The sequence below is a fragment of the Bufo bufo genome, chromosome 3 (assembly GCF_905171765.1).
Source record: "Bufo bufo chromosome 3, aBufBuf1.1, whole genome shotgun sequence".
Lineage (NCBI taxonomy): Eukaryota > Metazoa > Chordata > Amphibia > Anura > Bufonidae > Bufo > Bufo bufo.
In genome coordinates this window covers 98426670-98451331 of record NC_053391.1, presented here as the reverse complement: position 1 = coordinate 98451331, position 24662 = coordinate 98426670, and the positions used below count along the sequence as shown (strand labels likewise).

Sequence of the window (24662 nt, the reverse complement as noted above, 5' to 3'; positions counted from 1 at the left end):
GTCACAAGGAACCATTCTTGGACTTACTTTCTTTGGTTTCCCCGCGCTCAAGTCAGCTACCGGCCAGCGCGCACAGGAGAGGGGAGTCGAGAGGACAGAGCAAGTTAACTACCACGAGGAAAAGAAAACGGAAGAATAGAGAGAGGAAAAAGGGACTTAGGACAGTACACGCATCCCACTTACATCACCGGGAACTTGGAGGCAGCTGACAGCATTCTATTGCAGGTGAGAACGCTGCATATACAGGATTGTTACATCAGGTCATATCTTTTATAGTATCCAATGGAAGTGTCTTTTTTACAGCGTGGGATCCAATTAAGCTTATAGTTTATATTTTAATTGTTAAGTCCAGGCAGGGCTTTCTATCGGAACCCAGCAACGGCCCCTGGAAATAATTATTCCTAGGGCAATATCAGATACGTAGGTTGCATAGATTAGCGGCAGCGCAGGAGTACCCCCCTCCTTTCTGTTTTATTACTCCCCCATGGTATCAGCCCCTAGTAGCAGCACCAGCCTCTCCCTGCTCTGCTATCCCTCTGCCGATGGCATCCCCCACGATCTCCTGTATGGTACTCCGGATCTCCTTGTGCCCAAAGCGGTAGTCAACACCCCCCCTCCATGTATCTATGGGAGAGCCGCAGATACAACACTTGTGTATCTCCGAGTCCTCCATAGAGATACATGGAGGGGGAGTGCTGACCACAGCACCGCTCCGTGTGGTGGTTGACACAGCTTATTTCTTAAGGACAAAGTCTAGAGCCGCCTCTGTTGAGGTACTTTGCATATTAATAAAACCGATTTTATAGACCAAGTAAAAGACACAGGGCAGTGATACTGGTATATTTTAATATAAATCGTGGAGACTGATGTGGTGATGTTATTAGCTCAGTAAGTAAAATCCAGGACACAGTGCCCCTGTAATATACAGCTTCAAGGCGGTCCCAGGTCCTGTGTCCTTCAGAGCTGAGGGACCAGGTCACGTGTGCCCAGAGCAGGACCAATGAAAACCTCATCCCCACTACTCAACGTGGAAAATTCCGTTCTTTATAAATTGCTGACGAGACACGCCCCTAAGTCCCTATTGGTTATCGCCATCCTATTGGCGTGTCTTGCGGTGAGCGGCCTCATTATCATATGTCAAAGGAGGGGCGGACCCAGGCTGTCTGTCAATGACACGCAGAGCCGGAAGTGGGGCAAAAAATGTAGTGATCCCGCCGGAAGTGGGGCATGAAAACAGGAAAAGAGGGTCTCTATGAGAGTGGGTTGGTTGCTAGGTGCAGGCAGGAAGTCGGGAGGTGACGGAGTGATGGCAGCTGTACAGAGCGACCGGGACAGGATGGCGAGTCCCGGACGATGCCTCCCGTCCTGTGCCGCGCTTCTAGCCTTCATAGCGGTATTCGGCGCGGTGCTCCCGGCGCACGTAAAGAAGGCGATGGAGGAAAGCCCGGAGACGTACAGCCATTACTACGATCACAAGGAGCTGAGCGAGCGGCTGCACTCCCTGGCACAGGCGTACCCGGAGCTGTGCCGGCTCTCCAGCCTGGGCATGTCGGTGGAGGGCCGGGAGCTGTGGGTGATGAGGGTGACCACTGACCCTGACACGGCATCCCCGGAGCGGCCGCAGTTTAAGTACGTGGGGAACATGCACGGGGACGAGACGGTGTCCCGCCAGGTGCTGGTCTACCTCCTCCAGTACCTGCTGGAGAACTACGGCCGGGAGCCGCGGGTCACTGCCCTGCTCAACACCACCGACATCTACATCGTGCCCAGCCTCAACCCAGACGGCTTCCAGAGGGCGCAGGAGGGCGACTGCCAGGGGGCGAAGGGCGGCCGGGAGAATGCCAGGCAGCTGGACCTAAACCGCAACTTCCCAGACCAGTTCACCAATCAGCAGCTGCCTGACCCTCAGCAGGTGCCCGAGGTGGTGGCCATGGTGAAGTGGATCCGAGAGAACAGGTGAGCTGACCTATGCCATAGCGCTGTACAGAGGGTTCCCTCAGTCTGCCCGATCTGCCCACTGAGGCCAAGACTATTCCCATCTGGGAGATGTGCTCACTGTGGGATGGGTGGGGGTCTGACCCCTGGGACCCCCATGATCCTGGGAATGTAGGGGGGCAGCTCCGATTTAGAGCTGTGTCCCACCTCAGGTTTTCTGGGTGCCCTAGACTCCCTCTATGCAGGGCACTATGGTACACCTCCACTGTACAGAGGGGGCGCCACTGAGCAAAGAACAGAAAACCCAATGGTGTTACTCCCCTTTATTCTCAGGGTCAGGGAGTCTCCGTGTTATATGCCGAGATGGGAGTAACCCTTTAAAGTGTTCCTGTACATTTTATACAGTTTTTGATGGGTGGGAGTCTGGGTGCTGTGACCCCGAGCACGGCGGAAAGTCTGTGAGGCCATCTCCGGAGGAGAGACTGCTCAGCAGGATGCATCTAGTCCCTGGTGTTAGTGTTCAGCAGGGGGTCTCCGCATTCAGACCCCACCAGTCAAAACCCTTGATTTGTCACTGACATAAATTATTTTTATTTATTAACCCCTTAAGGACCTTTTGCAAATCTGACCAGTGTCACTTTGTGTTGTGATTAACTTTAAAACGCTTTGACTTATCCAGGCCATTCTGAGATTGTTTTCTCGTCACATATTGTACTTCATGACACTGGTAAATTTGAGTCAAAATATTTTCATTTTTATGTATAAAAAAAAATAATACCAAATTTACAAAAAATTTTGGGAAAAATTAGCAATTTTTTAAATTTTTATTTCTCTGCTTTTAAAACAGATAGTGATACCTCCTAAAATAGTTATTAATTTACATTCCACATGTCTACTTCATGTTTGGATCATTTTGTAAATAGAATTTTCTTATTTTGGGATGTTACAAGGCTTAGAAGTTTAGAAGCAAATCTTGAAATTTTTCAGAAAATGTCCAAAACCCACTTTTTAAGGACCAGTTCAGGTCTGAAGTCACTTTGTGAGGCTTACATAATAGAAACCACCCAAAAATTACCCCATTTTAGAAACTACATCCCTCAAGGTATTTAAAACTTTCTTAACCCTTTAGGTGTTCCACAAGAATTAAAGGAAAATGTAGATGAAATTTCAGAATTTCACTTTTTTGGCAGATTTTAAATTTTTTCCAGTTACAAGGCAAGGGTTAACAGCCAAACAAAACTCAATATTTATTACCCTGATTCTGTCGTTTACAGAAACACCCCATATGTGGTCGTAAACTGCTGTACGGGCACAAGGCAGGGCGCAGAAGGAAAGGAATACCATATGGTTTTTGGAAGGCAGATTTCACTGGGATAATTTTAAGTTGCCATGTCCCATTTAAAGACCCCCTGATGCACCCCTAGAGTAGAAACTCCCAAAAAATGACCCCATTTTGGAAAATACGGGATAAGGTGGCAGTTTTGTTGGTACTATTTTAGGGTACAGATGATTTTTGTTTGCTCTATATTACACTTTTTGTGAGGCAAGGTAACAAAAAATAGCTGTTTTGGCACCGTTTTTTGTTTGTTTTTGTTTTGTTATTTACAGTGTTCATCTGACATGTTAGATCATGCGCTATTTTTATAGAGCAGGTTGTTACGAACGCGACAATACCAAATATAACTACTTTTTGGTTGTTTGTTTCAGTTTTACATAATAAAGCATTTTGGGAATTTTTTTTTTTTTTTTTTAGTGTCTATATTCTGAAAGCCATAGTATTTTTTTTATTTTTTGGGCAACTGTCTTATGTAGGGGATCATTGGTCTTATGACGGTTTGATTGGTACTATTTTAGGGTGCATATGACTTTGATCGCTTGGTATTACTCTTTTTGAGATGTAAGGTGAAAAAAAAATGGCTTTTTGTTTACACCGTTTTTATGTGATATTTTTATACAGCAGGTTCTTGCAGACCCGGTGATACCTAATATGTATACTTGTTTTTTATTTAAGTTTTTGGGCGTTTGTCTTAGGTAGGGGCTAATTTTTTGTGGGATGAGGTGACTGTTAGGTACTATTTTGGGGGGCATACGCCTTTTTTATCACTTTTCTGTTGCACTTTTAGTGATGTGACAACAGGCAAAAAACAATGTTTTCCTATGGGCATGGTTCTCACCTGAGCGTTTCACAGCACGTACGAACGCGCTGTAAAATGCCCTACGCCCCAAGAAGTACAGGAGCTTCTTTGGGGCGTATTGTCGCACGTATTGTGGCAGTTTTTCATTGGATTAATCACACAAACGCGCGTACTACGCGCGTTTCCAAAATACAAAAACGCCCCAAAATACGCCTCAAAAAACGCCTGTAAAAAGCGCTTATCGAATACGCTCATGTGTGCACCCAGCCTAAAACATAAGTTGCATATCTGCCCCTGAGTGTCATCTGTGAATGATGTAGGGAACAAGCAACCAAGAACTAACGGACAATACTTGGATGAGCTTAAATTAAAGTGCAGGTAATTATATATATATTTATGTGAGTAGTGGATGAGTATGTAGGTCAGAGTGAGAAGGTCACTAAGGATTGAGGACTCGCTGCCCCATCGAGGAGTGTCTATATTCCATCCCACCATGGTCTCCATAGTTTTGCAAACTTGGTGTGTGATCTGGTTGCCCAACTCGCTGACTCCTCCATTAAATAGATCTGGTGCACTTTCCCATACCAGTGTTCTATAGAGGGAGGAGAGTTATTCAGCCAGCGAGGTGGAATCAGAAATCTGGCAGCTTGAATTAGTAACAGCCGGTTCAGACCTGAGCGTTTTACAGCGCGTTCCTAAAACGCTCAACAAGGAGAAACCAATGCTTCCCTATCGGCATGGTTCTCACCTGGGCGTCTTACAACGCGCACGATCGCGCTGTAAAACGCCCGACGCCCCAAGAAGTTCAGGAGCTTCTTTGGGGCGTAGTGTCGCGCGTTCCCGTACATAGACTTCAGCGACAATGGGCGTTTGCTTCTGTCCGACGCGCGATTGTAAACGCCCGTACAATCGCGCCTACTGAGCGTACGTTCAGTACGCTCAGGTCTGAACCCGCCGTGAAGTGGCCAGGTCAGAATAGGCAGGATGCCATTGTTTGGAGGGAAGCCACAACAGGACAGACTGGGGGGAGAACTCCCACTTGGATTTACAAATCTCTTATCGTTTTCCGTATTTGATCCCAAAATGGATGTATTAGCGGACAAAACCATAGAATGTGAGCTAAGGTTCCCTTCTGGGATGAACCTCTCCAACAGCTTTCACATTCCGAGAGCCCCATTCTGAAAAGTTTATAAGGGTCGTTGTACCAGCGGGTCATCGTTTTTTATAGGAATGTTCTTGGATCTTTATGCATTTCGAGTACCTGTGTGACCTCTGATGGATGTGTTTGATTTCTTGTGGGGAGAATGTTATTTCTATACGTATATATGAACGGACCCCTGACTTAGGATGGGAGAGTAAGGATTTGTAATGAAGCGAGATACAATTTTTTTGGGAAGGGATCTTGAAGAGCGAGTTTTTCAAACCAAGTTGGGTTTGTGGTAGTGTTCTATCTGGTAAGTAAAATCTTACACGAGCGATGTAGTTCCTGCCTTGCTAAAAAAAAATCCATCCCTAATGATCTGGGAGCAGTAAGTAGGTATGTTCTCCACAGATTGTATGTCTGCCAAGAGTGTCGAGATCGTAGTATCTTGTAGAAGCTCCCAAAATTGTGGTGCTTGGGAAGTAGAGGGCTGAATCGGGTAAGGACGGTTGTTTGCTGGTAAGCTACCTGGGGGGACTGAGAATAAGGGAGTATAATTATGGATGGCATGGATGCTGAAGTAGAGGCCTTTGGTGAGATCCGTAGGCGTGGAAGAGAGGTCCGAAAGAACCCACAGTCCTGCGTACTGTTTGTCTGTTAGTAATGCCAGTTCAATATCGGAACCTAGTGATCTATATTTAGGAATGCATAGTTGCAGCCACCTCTTCAATTGAATAGCTCTGTGATAGTACTCCATATCGGGCAGTCCAGATCCACCCTGCAGGCGATCTTTTATAAGCCTACTCTAAGCTATTCTAGAAAAAAGATGTAACAGTCTTCCTAATCGATTTGAAAAATGATCCCGGGAGGTATATAGGGACCATTTGCATAAGATATAACGACTTGGGGACAATATAAGTTTGCAGTAGGTTTTTGCATCCTATCCAAGGTAATGCTAAAGAGTCGAGTTGTCTTTGTATCTTTTGTAGGATTGTGGTATAATTTGGATTTATAACACGGCTGGGTCATTGGTGAGAGTTATACCTAAATATGGCAGGGAACTGGTGTTCCACTAAAAAGGATAATATTCTTTCAGAGAGCGGATTGTCTGGGTCGGATTGAACCCCATAGCCTCCGATTTGGAATAGTTGATCTTAAAATTCGATAGGCTGCCGAATGTGGCAAAGACGTTTAAAATCTGGGGGAAGGCTTGCGTGGGGTTGGTAACAAGCAGCATGAGGTCGTCCGCAAATGTGGCGCATTTGTGTTCTATTTTGTCCACCTTCAGACCCCTTATGTGCGAAATGTCTCGGAAAGCTTGTAATAAAGTTTATTAAATAAACACTCCATCACTAATATAAAAAGGGAAGGATAGAGGGGGCAACCCTGGCGAGTCCCGTTAGTAATGCGGAAGGACTTCGACAAGGTTCCGTTAACGCTTACTCTAGCACTTGGTGATTGATATAGAGACCTAACCGCTTGAACAAAGAGGTCAGGTATGCCAAATCTGTGAAGCATGCGCTGCATGCATAGCCAATCAACTCTGACAAAAGTCTTTTCTGCTTCAGTGCTTAAAAGTACTAAGGGACAGGCTTTTCTCTTTACCCATGAGGTTATATTTATTAACCGGCATGACTGGGTGATTCCCTCCTGGCCCAGAACTAAACCAGCTTGCTCTGCATTTATGATTTTTGGAAGGAGAGAATCAAGTCGGGAAGCTAGAAGCTTGGCCCAGATTTTTATATCTTATGTTGAGCAGAGAGATAGGTCTATAGTTGCCGCATTCCCTACTAGTGTTGTTTCGATACCAACATTTTAATTCGGTTTCAATACCATAAAAAAGTAATCCATGTTCTCTGATACTCGGCTGTGCAGTAGCACAGCCTGAGCCTAGTATCGATAAAAGGCAAATCCTGGTATCGTATCGATACCGGGACAAAAGTATCGTTTGGGTATCGAAAATTCGATACCTGAAACAACCCTATTCCCTACTGTCTTTGCCTTCTTTGGGGATAATGGTAATTGTGGCTTCTAGCGACTATTTCGGTAAGGGTGTACCTTTAGCTTGTGCCTGACACCATTTGGACATCTGGGGAGCCAGGACATGCAGAAGATTTTTGTAATACCCTACCGGGAGACCATCTGGCCCCGGGGCTTTGCCCATAGGCATAGTGCTGATGATCTTTTTGATCTTTTCCACCAAAATCGGTTGCAAGAGAGACGAGCAGTCATCTGCTTTTAGTTTGGGGAGCTGGAGGTTATTTAGGAATCTATCAATGTGATTTCTCTGCTTGTCCTCTAGATGTGTAGTAGGCGAGGCTCCTGAGTCTAGGTTTTATAGGTTCATGTGGAACGAGCAAAATTCATCTGCAATCTCTTTAGTTGAGTCAACGATTGACCCTCCGCTTGTCCTGATAGTAGCATTGTGTTGTGCTCCGCTGTGTTTTTTATTCAGATCTGTCATCAGCTTGCTACCCTTGTCTCCTTGCATATAGTGCTTATATTGTTAAGCTTTAGCGCATTTTATATTAAGAAGTTATTTTATCTGTCTCCTAAGAGGCAAGTTCTTCCTGAGCTGTTCGCGCTTTGGTTTCTCGCTTCTATTGTTGATCAGCGAGTTCAGCGTTTTCTCTCTCTCTTTTTTTAAGTTTGGAACTTAACACTATAAGTTCTCTGCTTTATGTAGGCCTTGTGTGCTTCCCAAACTATCGTCTGGGATGTATCTGAGGGTATATTATCCTGGAAATATTGCGTTAATTTACGTGAGATATCGGATAAGTGAACTTCTGAGTCTAGGATGGTTTCGTTTAGGCGCCACATCCACTCTCTTATGGGCAAGTTGGTAAAAGAGAATGAAGATGTTACTGTGATAGGACCTATCTCAGAGCTGTTTAACACTTGTGTGCGGTTGTGAGATAAAAATATAATCCACTCTTTGATATGAACCATGCACTGCAGAGAAAAATGTATACCCTCTTGTTCACTGTTCTCCATGTATCCAGTAGGTGGCTTTCCCTTAATACACTCTGTATTCCCCCTATCGTTTTTTGGGATTTAGTTGAGCTACCTATTGAGGTATCTAATATGGGATTCAATGAGACATTTAGATCTCCCTCCTTCTATCTGGATCCCTTCAGCAAAGTCACGGAACTTGGCAAGAGTCGATTTTATCCATCTGTGTTTGGTGCATATAAACCTGCGAGAGATAGCAGCAGCTGTCCAACTTTGCCTTTGACAAAGAGGAACCTGCCCTCTGGGTCCTGTTGTGTCACTATGGGGACAAATGGAACATGCCTACTGATGGCTATACTTACCCCCCCCCCCCTCCCCCCTAGCAGCCTTCTGAGAAGTTAAGTGAAACCACTGTGTGAACTTAGTGTGGGTCAGTTTAGGGATTTTTCCGGATTTAAAATGTGTTTCTTGTAAGAAACATATCTCTTTTGCTTTTCTGTAACATGGTTAAGATCTGAGATCTTTTTTGGGGAATATTAAGACCTCTCGCATTAAAAGTGGTCGCATTGACCGATGCCATAGGGGGTCAGTTAGGTCCACCAGCACAACGTTCCGTTGGGTTCTCCAAGGCAATGTGAACAGAGAAATACAGGAAAAAGTTAAAGTGAGCAAACAATAACGAATAATATGCGAGTGAGTAATGTGCCAAGTGAGTCAGGCCCTGCCAGAAGTAGCAGGCTCCCTGCCCAAGAAGCAGGAATATCTGCGTGGTTTTCACTTTGGACCACTACACAAGGGTATGTGGGGGGGTGGCAAAGTTGAAAAGTCATCACACCCGTGCTTAAGTCAAATACACCTATAAAACCATCAAACGAGAGAAGTGTAACAACAATTAGGTGTTATTTCTTGAAGGAGAGATGAAGGTAGATCACCAGAGTCCCATGAAGGAGTGCTCCCGGCATGATGTCCCTCTCTCATGGCGAGGTTCCCTATGGCGATCAGCGGTCCTGTCTATGCGATGACGATGCAAGTCGAGCCTGGATTCAGATCACATGGAGCAGGTTATTCAGCTTGAGGACGATCTCCTCGAACAGAGCGGAGTTGATAAGTAGGGTCCCAAAAATGATCAAAGGCATCGGGTCGTTACATAGGGTGGGACACATATAATGTGCCATGATGTGGCACTCCTAGAAAAACTCATGTGGTGTTGTTGTCTTCAGTTAGTTAGGGATATGGTGACTGGGAGAAATATGGTGACCCTCACCCCATGTTTTACTTGTTTCTGGTAGTCTTGTGTTTAGTAACTGTATTAGTGTAGGGAGACGTGGTATTTTGGTCAGGGGAGAGTCTATAGGAAGCCAATGGTCTTGGGGAGGGGGTGGTGTGAACCACACAGCGGCGTCCATTTTTTGCAAAAGTTATCCCAAAAGGAAAAAGCCACTTATATAGTATTTTTGGGTTCCTCAGATGGTCTGTGAGAGGTTTAAGGGCACAGCACTTAGCCCCCCTCTACCCTATGTCTTGGAAAAGTAGTACTGACGAATCCCCATACCTTTTTATTTCTTTCCTCCCTCTGGAGGCTTGTAAGATGGCGGCCGTGTCCCTGAAGCTTAATAACCTGCAGACCACGTCTCTGGTAGGTTCACCTGGTTTGGGCTTGGACCGGAGAGAGCGGTGGATTCGTTCTATGATGACGTCTTCTGCTCTTTTCTCACCTAAGATGTCTGTAAATATCTTCCTGGCCACAGTTTCCAGCTCATCTGGCAGAACAGATTGTGAGAGGCCTTTCAGTCTTATGTTATATTCTTCCTCCGGCTCCTGTTTTCTTGATCTTCGATCATAAGCTAAGTGGTGTTCAGCGAGGAGACTTGTGAATCCAATGTCTGTCCTAGGGCCGTATTATGTGCCGCAATTTGGCCCTGGCGTGTCCACGCGGTGTCCTATAGCACGCATGTCTTGGCTGAGTTCTCTGATTTCCCTCATGAGCGGTGCTAAAGCCTGTGACAAGGTGGCTTTGAAGAAAGCTTTAGTAAGTGCACTATTGTCTGTCTGCTCTGGTGCGCTCGGATCCGGCAGGCAATCTCCCTCATATTCTTCTTCTCCTGAGGAGTTCTGCCTGCATGCTTGGGGCGCCATCTTGCCAGAGCGGGCTGGGGATGCCTCCAGTCTCTTATTGAGAAACTTGTCCATCTCCACTTGGCTTTTCTTGGGTTTTGGGGTGCTAGGAGCGTCTCTGGGTCTTTCTCTCTCGATGTTAACCATATTTTTGCAGTCTCTGGTGTGCAGAAGCTATGCAGCACAGGTTAGCGAGGAATATGATGTCACTCACATCTCTGTCTCGTTCAGCACAGTTTTTATTTTATTTTTTGGACTGTGTTCACCTGAGGGGTTAGGTCATGTGGTATTTTTATAGAGCCAGCCGAATTGCGGCGGTGCTTAATATGTCTACTTTTTTTTCCTGGTGTTTTACAATTTTTTTTATTTTATTTTTTATATTTTTTTCTTTTGGGAAAAGGATGTTTGTTTGAAGTGTTTATTATTATTATTATTATTATTATTATTATTATATATATATTTTTTTTTGTAAAACTATTTTTTCAATTTCTTTTTTTTTTTCACTTTTATATTTTGTCCCACTCTGGGACTTCAACTTTTGTGGGTCTGGTCCCCATTACAATACTTCTGTATTGTGATGCATTGCCTGTAAGTGTAATACACTTACAGCCTACTTGCCTGTGAGATCCAGGGGGTTGGATCTCAGGCTGTCACGGAAGGCAGCCACGATGCCTAAAGAAGGCTTCGGCCTGCCTTTCCTGCCATCACCATACATTGCACGTGCCACTGTCAGCGTTGACCGTGTTTTCACCGATGCTGACGGATACAGCAGAGGTCCGGCTGTCAGTGACTGCCGGACCCCTGCCGCTGATCGGGCGGGTGCAGCTCCATTAAATACATGTACGTCATGGTCCTTAAGGGGTTAAAAGGACAGGTACACTGTAACCCGTCAGTGCGGTAGAAGACACATGCAGACATAGCCCAGTGCTGATCACAGTGCTGTCCTACGTATGGCACAGGCTGGGGGTAGTAGTTCTAAGCCTGCCTGTACCTGCAGTGATATGGTCCAGATCTGACCAGCATTCATCTTGATTATTGACGCTGGTTATAACATGCATAACAGTGGAGATGTATTGTCTAATACAATATCTAATGGATGCTGGGAACTGATCTGCAACGGATGAGAGGAAATGGTAATACTTAAAGGATTATCCAGGAAAATATATTTCTGTCTTATCCTCTGGATAGGTCATTAGCATCAGATCTGCAGGGGTGCGACACCTGGGACCCCTGCCGATCAGCTGTTAGAGGCCTTGAGCCGCCGCAGCCTCTTCCCAGGCTAGTGACATCACTGTACATCGGTCACATGGCCTATTTGCAGCTCAGCCCCATTCAAGTCAATGGGGCTGAGCTGCAGGGCCAAGCACTGCCACTATATGATGTATGCTTGGAAAGCTGCCGGGTAGGGATGAGCGAACTTGTGTTTTAAAAGTTTGAGTTTTATTACAATTCGGATATGGATTCAGTTACCACGGGTCATAACAGAATTCTACGACGGAATGCACCATGGAAGCCTTTAAATGGAATTTCCACCTCATCGCCACGACGGCTACAAGGAGATTGACCCCTGACCTCTGTAGGGGCAGGAACAGAGAGAGGGTTTAAATCCCCCCCCTCCCACCACCAACACCAGTGTTTCCTGTCCCTACAGAGGACAGGGGCAGAGAGAGTCTCCCTGTGGGGAGATGAAGACGGATCTTTTTCCTGGCACCTACCGGTGTTCCCCCTGCCCTCCTGCGGTCGGCGTACTAATGCTGGGCAGGGGTGAAGGAGGGAGGCCTCACTCCATTATTAGATGAGAGCCTGCTCCCGGGTCGCGATCTCCCGCCGGGCCTGTTTGGCTATCGCCGGGTGCGCGCCTAAGCGCTTCAGTAAAGCGGCAGACGTCACTTCCGGTGGACGGGGGAAGTGACGTCATCCAGGAAGCGTCTCCTGTTCGAATTTCGGCGCCAGCAAGTGCCGAATGTCTCAGTGTACCGGCGTACATCGGAGTCAGCGTGCAGTCATGTCGACTGAACCCCGCTCCCCTGGAGACCCTTCTGTGCCGCCTGCTGTAAGTTCCCCTGTGGGGAAGCGCTTTTTTGCCCTGTTACTTGTTATTAGACACTGTACCAGGTTGCTTGTCCCTCCTCCTCCACATCTCTGGCTTAGGGCTTCTGGCTATTTATCTCCATGTATACTTAACATGGCTGATGGGGGTTATTCTTCCCAGATCACTAAAGAGGCTCAGGAAAAACCTCCTTATCCCAAATGCCCCCCTTACCCAGGGATCCACCTAAAAAGCGAAGGGGACCATCTCCTTCTTTATCAGACCCGGAGATGATAGAGGAAGATGCTTAATCATCTAGAGCCTGGGAGGACGAGGCGGCTTCCTCTGATATTGGTACTACTGAATCAGATAGGAAATTTTGCCTTTCGTTGGATGAGATGCCAGTCCCTTCTAAGGGCTGTCCGGGCCACTATGGGGGTAGAAGAAACCCCAAGAGCCCACTCAGTCCAGGACGAGATGTTTGGGTGACTCAGGGTTAAGAAGACCCGTTTGTTCCCAATTAATGAGAATATACGGGTATGGTGCTCGACGAGTGGTCCAACCCAGAGAGGCGGTTGGGGGTGTCCAGGTCCTTTAAGAACCGGCTGTTGTTTGACACTAGTGAAGTGAAAATTTTCAGCGAAACACAAAGTTGACATTTCAAGTCGCAAAAGTCAATAAAAAGACTGCCTTGCCCTTCGAAGACACCTCTCAGCTGCGTGACCTCATCGATAGAAAGGCAGATAGCCTTTTAAATCGTGGGAAGCGGCGATGTTTAATTTAAAAGCAAACATCGCAGCTACCTCGGTAGCAAGGTCCATGAGGTTGTGGCTGGAATCTAACACCAGAGATAATACTCCCAGGGAGGAGATCCTAAAGTCCCTCCCCCTATTGAAGTCCGCCACAGCATTTATGGCAGACGCCTCGGCTGAATCTGTCAGATTTGCTGTGAAGGACGCCGGGCTCTCCAACGCGGCCCGCCGCGCCTTGTGGATGAAGAGCTGGTCAGGCGACAACACATCAAAGATGAAACTATGCTCCATCCCGTTCTCAGGGGAATACGTCTTTGGCCCTGCCTAGATCGTATCCTGGAAAAAGCTGCGGACAAGGAAAAGGGTTTCCCAAAGGAGAGACCCTATAAAAGGAAATATCTCTTTCGGGCCCCCACTAGCCAGAATAGATCCTTTAGGGATAAAGGAAAGTCAGGACGCTGGAGCTATCCAAAAGGGGGCAGGGGTAGAAATAACCCCTCCTCCTCCCAAAATAAGTCCTCAGATAAACAATGACGCCAGAGTCGGGGGGAGATTGAAGAATTTTCTGACTCCTTGGGAGTCCATTACCCCGAACCCTTGGGTCCGGGACATCTTAAAATCCGAATCGAACTTTCTTCATCTCCCCCAAACCACTTCGTTGTTACCAACCCAAACTCCTCCAATGTACGCAAAAAGATTCTGCAAGGAATTCAAAGCCTTCTGGCAATGGATGTGATAGTACAAGTCCCATCAACACTGCAAAAACAAGGGTTCTATTCGAACCTGTTTTTGGTAGAGAAAAAAGGCTCATTCCGTACAATTATAAACTTGAAAGCCCTAATCAAGTTTGTAATCTATCGGAAGTTCAGGATGGAATCCCTAAAGTCCCTGATTCCGTTAATATGGAGGAATGCCCTGATGTGTTCAGTAGATCTTCGGACGCCTACTACCACGTCCCAATTCATCCAGAGTCACAAAGGTTCTTGAGATTTGCCATTCAGGACCACAAGGGGGTAACCCATCACTTCCAGTTTACGGCCCTTCCCTTTGGGATATCATCTGCGCCCAGAGTCTTCACGAAACTGGTAGTCGAGGTGGTGGCCTTCCTAAGACACAAAGGACTGGTGATTATACCATACCTGGACGATTTCCTCCTAATTGGGAATTCAGAGAACAAACTCAGAACAGACCTACAAACCTTCCTGTCTCTCACCCAAGATCTAGGGTGGTTGGTGAACCAGGAAAAAAAAATTAAAAATCAAACCTGGTACCCTCTAGCACTATCCAGGTTTTGGGCATCATCCTGGATTCCCGAGCTCAACATACCTTTCTTCCACCAGACAAGGTCAAAAACCTCCAATTGAAGGTTCGACTATTCCAGAACAGAAGGTCTTGTCCCATAAGGGAAGCCTGTATCTCCTGGGTCTTCTCTCGTCCTGCATTCCGTCCGTCCCATGGAGCCAGTCCCACTTTCGATCCCTCCAGTCATGGATTCTCAGAACTTGGAACAGTTCTCCTTGGATCACAAAGTTCTGATCCCTCTAGTGGTGAAGACCTCCCTGGACTGGTGGAAAAGCACAGGCAATCTGTCCTTGGTAGTTGCCTGGGAGAAGACTCCCTACATTCAAGTGCTTACAGATGCAAGCGAAAAAGGATGGGGAGCGAAAGTGGGAGATCACTTGTTTCAGGGTTCCTGGATTCCAACAACCCGCTCTCAATCCTCCAACTTCAGAAAGCTGGAAGCAGTCTGGAAAGCTCTGAAAGCTGCAGAGATCCTTCTCGTGGGTCAACACGTAAGATTCTTTCAGACAATACGACGACTGTGGCTTACCTCTCTCACCAGGGAGGCACGAGATCGGAGAAACTAATGTCCATTGCAAGAAAGATTATCAATTGGGCAGAGTCCCACTTGAGATCCATCTCCGCAATTCATTTAAAAGGGATACTGAATGTGGAAGCAGACTATCTCAGTCGCCAGTTAATAGACCATACCGAATGGTCTCTAAATCAGGATGTGTTTCAGGTTCTGGCAGAAAGATGGGGCACTCCACAAGTGGACCTGTTCGCCTCCAAGAGGAACGCAAAGGTACCAACGTTCTGTTCATTGAACCCATGGGACAATCCCCGGGCGCTGGATGCGCTCACGATTCATTGGGACTGGGATCTCAGTTATGCATTTCCACCCTTGCCTCTACTTCCCAGGATAATCCAGAAACTCTACCGAGAAGATACAACGCTAATTCTAATAGCTCCCTATTGGCAGAAAAGGAGCTGGTTCCCTGCCTTAAAAAACCTATCAATAGAGGACCCATGGCCTCTTCCTTCCAGGAGGGACCTGCTTCATCAAGGGCCAATTCTACACCCAAACCTGAGCTTCCTCAAGTTGTCAGCTTGGATTCTGAGGTCCAGAGGTTGAAGTCACAAGGGTTTTCTGACCAAGTGATATCTACCCTAAAAGCGAGTAGGAAGAAGGTTACCTTCTCGATTTATCTAAAGATTTGGAAGAGATTCTGTGCCTGGATTGGTAACCCTGCCCCAAACTTAGAGCCGCCCAATTTTCAGAAAATCTTGGACTTCCTCCAGCAGGGACTTGAATTAGGTCTTAGACCCTCCACCCTGAAGGTACAGGTCTCGGCCCTAGCTTGCTTTTTGATCAAGATCTAGCCAGGCATCGCTGGATCTGAAGATTTATGAAAGCCGCTTCTCGACTACGCCCCTCTCTAAAATCCAGGATCCCCAACGGGGACCTCAATACGGTGCTCACAGGCTTAACACTTGCCCCGTGTGTGCCCCTATCTAGTTGTTCCACCAAACATCTATTGTTTAAGACCGCATTCTTGGTGGCCATCACGTCCGCAAGAAGGCTAGGCGAGTTTCAAGCACTATCGATACAAGAACCCTATCTCCGTATCTCCGATGATAGGATCATTCTTAAATTAGACCCAGGTTTTTTTGCCTAAAAGTAGTATCGGATTTCCACCGTAACCAGGAGATGGTCTTACCTTCCTTTTGCAGTAATCCCTCTAACGATAGGGAATCTAACTTTCACTCACTAGATGTAAGGCGTTCAGTCTTACGGTATCTCAAAGTGTCAAAAGGTTTCCGTAGATCCAACAACCTATTTGTCTTATTCTCAAGTAAGAATAAGGGTCTAAAAGCCTCCAGGTCCTCCTTAGCACGGTGGATTAATGATTCCTTTTCCATTTCCTATGAGTCCCAAGGCCTGCCTTGCCCCTCAAATTTGAGAGCTCACTCTACCCGGGCTATGTCCTCCTTTTTGAGGATATCTGTAAAGCCGCTACTTGGTCTAACATCCGCACCTTTACAAAACACTATAGGTTAGACCTATCTAGTTTAGACTTGTCTTTTGGACGTAAGGTCCTTCAGGCGGTCCCCCCCCCCCCCCCCCCCCAAGCTATAATTTTTTATATCTCCTTGTAGCCGTCGTGGTGATGAGGTGGAAAGCCGGAATTAGACTTACCGGTAATTCAGTTTCCACGAGATCACCACGACGGCACATATATTCCCTACCCTTTCTTTAGTCTTACCTGGGAGGTTATGAAGTAATACCCTCTCGACTTATTATTTTGTGTTCTCACCACCTATTTCTGTCTCTGTAATTTTGGACACACTGGTGTTGGTGGTGGGAGGGGGGGGATTTAAACCCTCTCTCTGTTCCTGCCCCTACAGAGGTCAGGGGTCAATCTCCTTGTAGCCGTCGTGGTGATCTCGTGGAAACTGAATTACCGGTAAGTCTAATTCCGGCTTTCCAGTTTATGGCTGAGATCAGTATACTGGGGTGATTTGCAAAGTTAAATGCATTAGAATTCTGCTCCAAAATGTCACTCATCGTCACCCCCCCCCCCCCCCCCAAAAAAAAGAGAAGAAATATTACATTTTTCTTTATTTTTGGAGGACCACCAGACATGAAGGAAAGTAAAAAAAAGTCTAAGTCAAGTTTGCCATGCAAATGATAGGAAAAAAACGGACGCGGACATGGATGACAATCTTGTGTGCCTCCGCGTTTTTTCACGGTCCCATTGACTTGAATGGGTCCGCGAACCGTTTTCCGTGAAAAAAAATAGGACAGGTTATATTTTTTTGACGGACTGGAACCACGGACGCGGATGACAAACTGCATTAGGCGAGTTTTCAACGGACCCATTGAAAGTCAATGGGTCAGCAGAAAATCACGAAAAACGGAACAACGGACACGGAGTAAAACAACGGTCGTGTGCATGAGGCCTTACTGGTTCAACAGGGGACTGTTAGGTTTAGTTCCCACAGTCACCCTAAGTTCACACTTGCGAGTTTTACAGCACGTTCGAACGCGCTGTAAAACGCATAACCGATGCAAACCAATGCTTCCCTATGGGACTGGTTCACATTTTCGCGTTTTACAGCGCATTCGAACGCGCTGAAAAACGCCCGACGCATAAACAAGTTCTTGAGCTTCTTTGGGGCGTTTTGTCGCGCGTTTGCGGCCATAGGACACTGCTGTCAATCACACAAACGCGCGTAATTCGCGTGTTGACTATGGACAAATACGCGCAACAAAAACGTGCGTTAAACGCGCATATCAAATACGCTCGGGTCTGAACCCAGTGTCAGTGTTTGATCAGTGACTTTGAGCCCAAACCAGATGCCGGTCAAAAATGCAGAACAGGTGCAGATCGTTCCATTAGATCTGATCTCTGTGTAGCCTCCATTCCTGGTTTTGGCTCACAATCACTGATGGAAGTCACTGAAGTGTGAACTAGGCCTTACAGGGACAATGTGAACACATATATCAGTTTATTCATAAATCTATGGAGTGTCCACATGCAGGTAGCAGGCCACCACTCAGAAAAGTCCACATACGTAGATTGTCGGCTGGAGAGAAATTCAGGTGTGGTTCCTGGAATGGGAGGCAGAGTCCAGATACAACCTCCCGGTAACCTAAAGTAGGAAATCAGATATTTCCTCCATCTCAGGAGACCAACCACTGAACAATAAATAATGACACAGAAAATCCCATCTATGGATAGTCCAGGTATGGACATCAGACAAAGAGGTTTCATATGACCCAATTACCCCATATTGGGTCATATGATACCAGGTATGGACGTCAGACAAAAAGGTCGGAGTTATTGGGTCATATGATACCTTCTGTCTGACGTCCATACCTGGACTATCCATAGATGGGATTTTCTGTGTACTTATTGTTCAGTGGTTGGTCTCATGAGGTGGAGGGAATATCTGATATCCTACATTAGATCACTGGGACCTTCGGAGGTTTTGTCTTGATCCAGTGACTGGTTTTCTGTTGACCTTGATTTCTGTTTGCTTTTTACTGAAGTATCTAATTGAGCTCCAAGCTGACAATCTACGTATATGGGCTTTTCTGAAAGGTGGTCTAATGCCTAAATGTGGACTCTCAACATGTGTTCACATTGTCCCTCTAAAGGTGCCTTCACAGACTGCAGACCTTCTGTCTGTGAAGGTTCTCATTTATCCAGGTCATAGTATATCTGTAAAGAATAAATCAAGGCAACTGTACTTACTGTAGATTTCTTGAAAACGTTTCACTCGTTCTTCCAACGAGCTTTCTCAATTCTGAGTGACTGTACAAGAATTCTCTGGGAATAAATATGTAACTGAATCAACATCTGGTAATTATTCCCAGCATGAGGTCAGAGGTCATTATACCCAGCATGGGGTCAAAAGTGTTGATTCCTGCCTGCTTTAAATCCAGCAACACACTGAGGCAACAATTGGTTCACCCAAAAGACCCAACGCCTAAACACAAGATGGATAACATTGTGTACGCAGTCCAGTGCAATGAGGAATGCTCAGAACTGTATATCGGCGAAACAAAACAACAACTACATCAGCGTATGGCTCAGAATAGAAGAGCCAAAACCTCTGGTCAAGATTCAGGCGTGTACTTACATCTAAAAGAAGCCAAGCTTTAATAGAGGCGCGGGGGGGGGGGGGGGGGGGGGGTCGGGGTCGGGGTTAGACATCTATTGTCTGCCACATACAATACTGTCTTGACACCTTTTTCTGGGAGGTCATTATCACCTACTGACTCCAATTAGGATAATGGAATCAACACCTTTGACCCCATGCTGGGTATAATGACCTCTGACCCCATGCTGGGTATAATTACCAGATGTTGATTCAGTTACATATTTATTCCCAGAGAATTCTTGTACAGTCACTCAGAATTGAGAAAGCTCGTTGGAAGAACGAGTGAAACTTTTTCTAGAAATCTAAAGTACGTCCAGTTGCCTTGATTTATTCTTTACAGATGCGGACCTTCTGCTCACCTGAATGCTGCTTGCAGAAATCCTTGTGCTTTTGCCACCCCATTCAAATGAATGGAACAGATTTTCAACTAAATCTTTAGTGAGTGAAATCGCCCTGATGAGCCAGTAACATCGGGGAAATGCGTTGGCACCTTCAGGAGATGGCGGGTGCTGAAGTTATCCCGGGTACCCTGGCTTCTCCTTTTGAAATCCAAAATGTACATAAATCAACACCATTTATCTCACTTTGGGCCATTTGTGCTTTTATTTATTTATTTCTGCAGTTTTTGGTGTGGATTTGACGCAGATTTTTCCACAAATCTCACCGTTCCACTGAAAAGGGTGAAATCCACATAAAAAAAGACACACACAAACAATTGACATGCTGCAGATTTCGAAATCCGCACGGCAGGTCAGTTTCTGCACCTAAGAAAAAAAGCAAAGGGGCACATTTATTATAGTGGTGTTTTAGGCTACTTTCACACTAGCGTTAATATTTTCCGGTATTGAGATCCGTCATAGGGTCTTAATAACGAAAAAAAAAACGCTTCAGTTTTGTCCTCTATTCATTGTCAATGGGGGCAAAACGTAACTGAACGGAACAGAGTGCTCCAAAATGCATTCCGTTCCGTTCTCATACCGGAGAGTAAACCACAGCATGATGCAGTTTGCTTTCCGTCCTGGGATGCGGAGCAAAACGGATTCGGCATGACCCAGAATGCAAGTCAATGGGGACGGATCAGTTTTCTCTGACACAATAGTCTTGGCTATGTTACAACCGGATCCGTTCATAACGGATGCAGACGGTTGTATTATGAGTAACGGAAGCGTTTTTGCTTCAGCCGGATCCAGCAAAAACGCTAGTGTGAAAGTAGCCTTAGTCGTTGGTCTTAATAAAGCCCCTGCATCAGCAGCACAGAGTTCACACGGCCGGTGCCCATCTATTTCAGACGCATGGCACGGAGCCCTTACGTTCATCTGCATGAGCCTTTACTGTGCGTCATTTAAGTGCATCACCAACATTTTTCTTCCCTTTTATTTTTGCGGGGGTTATTGACTTTTTTTGTAAAAATGTTCTCTTCTTATATACACAATCTGCGATGTGTTAATTTGCTCTAAAAACTGGCATACATGCTTGTACCACCGTTGGTATGGTTTTAGATACTGTTTGCGGTGTGGTTTAGCGGTGCAGGCGGCGGGGCTTAAGATGCATTGACCAGCGCCAAAGTTTCGCAACAGTGTCATTTAACCATTAGGTGGTGTAAAGGTAGTAAGAAGTGACTAACCTGCACCAAATGTATCATCCATATTTTTCTCTCTAAAGTCAGTTTACAGACTCTTTTTAAAAAATATACTTTTTATTATTTATACTTAAAATAAATGCCCCTTAGTGGTGGCTTGATGTCCTACATAAAGTGCAGGCCTCTAGCCGGCTACTCTTACCCTCAGTTCAGACCTGAGCGTTTTACAGCGCGTTCCTACGCGCTGTAAAACGCTCAACAAGGAGAAACCAATGCTTCCCTATGGGAATGATTCTCACCTGGGCGTTTTACAGCGCGTACGATCGCGCTGTAAAACGCCCGACGCTCAAACAAGTACATGAGCGGTTTTTTGGGCGTTTGTCGCGCGTTCCCGTACATAGACTTTCGGGAACGCGCGACAATGTGTGTTCACTTGTCTCTGTTTGCGCGATTGTAAACGCCCGTACAATCGCGCATACAGAGCACTCCTTTCAGAACGCTCAGGTGTGAACCCAGCGTTATTGTATGATAGCATCCGCCACAGTTATGACAATACAGACTTACACAGTGTATAATGTGAATTGGAAGGTAGATGGTTGGTGTAGGAAATCTTTCCCTAGTGCACACTCTTTCTAACCTTTGCCCAGCGGTCGCCGCTGATGGTGGGGTTCCCTGTCCGCGTACCTTCCCTCCTTTCCCTATAACACCCTAACAGTGATAGTGTAGTGTAAACAAATGACATATATACAATACTGCCACAACATAGATAATTGTTGTACAAAGCAATGTCCCAATGCGTTTCGCCCATTCAAGGGCTCCTCAGGGGGTCTCGGTTCCAGTGATACATATAGTATAATGGCACTTGTTAAAGGGCTTCTGTCATTCACCAACCCCCAATTTTCAGTTTTTGACTTATTATATTTGTTAATGTAAGCAGATTCCATATATATGCCCCTCTTACCTCGGGCTGTGCAGTAATTACAGTAAGAAACGTACTTTTATTATATGTAAATTTCTTCACTACCAGCAAGTTGGGCGGACTTGCTGGTAGCCGCCGCATCCTCTGTTTGAAAAAACGCCCCCTCCTCCACTTGATTGACAGTGCCAGCGTGCGCTCTCCTCCTCTCACTGGCCCTGCCTGCAGCCTCAAATCCCGCGCCTACGCCGTACCGGTCGTCATTCGGCGCAGGCGCTCTGAGAGAAGGACGGCCGCTCCTTCCTCAGTGCGCCTGCGCCGATGACGTCAGCCCTACCCCCGGAAGAGAAGACCCCTCTAAGGAATTTCCAGCATTAGAAAAACATGACCGCTTTGTCTGACAAACAGCACCACACCTGCATGTTGGTGATCTCTGGTAGTGCGTTCTGTAGTGGATAGAGCTGAGCTGCAATACCACACACAACCTGTGGACAGGTGTGGTGCTGTTTTTGGAAGAGAGCAGCAATGCACTCTATCTCCAGCAGGGCCATAAGGTTGAATGCGCACATGAGTGACTCTTCTGGATACATTGTCAGTATCTGATCAGTGGAGGTCCGACACACTGGACCCCTGACGATCAACTGTTTTGAGAAATCTTCGGCGCTTCTGTGAGCGCCACGGCCTTCTCCGTGCTTACAGAGGCTGTGCTTGGTATTGCAGTTTAGCTCCCTTCAGTTGAGCTGCTCTTAAAGGGAACCTGTCATCGGGATTTTGTGCATAGAGCTGAGGACATGGGTTGCTAGATGGCCGCTAGCACATCCGCAATACCCAGTCCCCATAGCTCTGTGTGCTTTTTATTGTGTAAAAAAAACAGATTTGATACATATGCAAATTAACCTGAGATGAGTCCTGTCCCGGACTCATCTCAGGGACAAGGACTCATCTCAGGGACAAGGACTCATCTCAGGGACAAGGACTCATCTCAGGGACAAGGACTCATCTCAGGGTCAAGGACTCGCCTCAGGGTCAAGGACTCGCCTCAGGGACAATGACTCGCCTCAGGGACAATGACTCGCCTCAGGGACAAGGACTCGCCTCAGGGACAAGGACTCACCTCAGGGACAAGGACTCACCTCAGGGACAAGGACTCACCTCAGGGACAAGGACTCACCTCAGGGACAAGGACTCACCTCAGGGACAAGGACTCACCTCAGGGACAAGGACTCATCTCATTTATATGTATCAAATCGTTTTTTTTTTTACACAATAAAAGCACACAGAGCTATGGGGACTGGGTATTGCGGATGTGCTAGCGGCCATCTAGTAACCCATGTCCTCAGCTCTATACACAAAATCCCGGTGACAGGTTCCCTTTAAGCCATGTGATGAATGAACATGTCGTCACTTGGTCTGGGAAAGGCAGCAAGAAGGCTGGGGCGCTGGTTGGTGGGGGTCCTTGGTGTTGGACCCTCACTGATTTTAAATACAGATGACCTATCCTAAGGATAGGTCATCAGTATAAAAATCTCAGAAAACCTCTTTAAAGGGGTTATCCCAGTGGTCCCCAACCTTTTTTATGCCAGGGACTGGTTTCACACAAAACTATTTTCTCGCGGACTGCTGGGGTTGGGGGGGTAATTAAAAAAACTGTAATTAATAAACCTGTATAGTGACTATGAATGATGTCTTCTCAGACTGGAGTTGTTCTTTCCTTTTTTCCACAACTTCTTTTTGTGTAACTGAACAAACAGAACACAGATATTTAGTATTATTACCTCCTTGTATGGCCCTACTTAGTAATCATCCCCATTTAAGTCCAAGTAGATATCATGCCCCCCCCCCCCCCAGTAGTGCCGCTTTACAGATGGTGCCCCCCCAGTAGTGCCGCTTTACAGATGGTGCCGCTTTACAGATGGTGCCCCCCCCAGTGGTGCCGCTTTACAGATGGTGCCCCCCCCAGTAGTGCCGCTTTACAGATGGTGCCCCCCCCAGTAGTGCCGCTTTACAGATGGTGCCCCCCCAGTAGTGCCGCTTTACAGATGGTGCCCCCCCCAGTAGTGCCGCTTTACAGATGGTGCCATCCCCAGTAGTGCCGCTTTACAGATGGTGCCCCCCCCAGTAGTGCCGCTTTACAGATGGTGCCGCTTTACAGATAGTGCCCCCCCCAGTAGTGCCGCTTTACAGATAGTGCCCCCCCCCAGTAGTGCCGCTTTACAGATGGTGCCCCCCCCAGTAGTGCCGCTTTACAGATGGTGCCCCCCCAGTAGTGCCGCTTTACAAATAGTGCCCCCCCCCCAGTAGTGCCTCTTAATATAAATATAAATAATAATTTATTTATATATATATATATATATATATATATATATATATATATATATATAAAAAATAAATAAATAAAATGCCTCCTCCTTGATGCCCCAGTAGTGTTCACAAAGGAAAAAAATAAAAAAAAGAGCAAAATACTCACCTCCATCCGGCTCCCTGCGTTACAGTACAGGCGGTACTCCTGCATCGGGTCTCTGGCGGTGTGATGACGTTGTCACAACGCCTCTGACCCGGCACAGCAGGTCACAATGATGTCAATATCGCGACCATCTTGCACCTTAGCACGGCCTCATAGGCATCAGGCCTTGCAGCCTTCAGTCTATGAGGCTGAACAACGGGGCACAGGAGCCAACAGTTCCTCTCCCCGTCATTTAAAGAGGACCTTTCATGGGTCCAAACATAATAAACTAAGTAGCAGAACATGTAGGGGTTAATGTAGGGATGTCCCTGCACTTAATATTATTTCTGTCCGGCGCTCCGTTGCGCTGCTCTGGCCCCTGTTACATTCTCCCGCGTGTAGCATCGGAACACCAGGGAGAAGGTTTTTTTATTATTATTTTTTTTCCTCCCTGGCTGTGACTGGACAGCGCTATAGCCAAGGAGAAGGAACGCCCAGGGAGAAACGGGGCAGACTCCTCCCTGGTGTTCCGATGCTACACGCAAGAGAATGTAACGGGGGCAACAGCGGCGCAATGGAGCATCGGACAGAAATAATAGTAAGTGCAGGGACATCCCTACATTAACCCCTACATGTTCTGCTACTTAGTTTATTATGTTTGGACCCATGAAAGGTCCTCTTGAACACCAGCACACTCCGCGGACCAGTACCAG

At 46.5% G+C, this 24662-nt stretch overlaps 1 protein-coding gene across 1 annotated transcript in view; it reads left to right on the top strand.

The window, feature by feature from the left end:
* The first annotated feature begins 1272 nt into the window (after positions 1-1272).
* CPD (carboxypeptidase D) overlaps positions 1273-24662 on the top strand; it is a 99140-nt gene continuing 75750 nt past the window's right edge. The window contains exon 1 of the mRNA XM_040423389.1: positions 1273-1956. Within this exon, the coding sequence (XP_040279323.1) occupies positions 1307-1956 (650 nt within the window). The 5' untranslated portion in view covers positions 1273-1306. The remainder of the gene's footprint in view (positions 1957-24662) is intronic.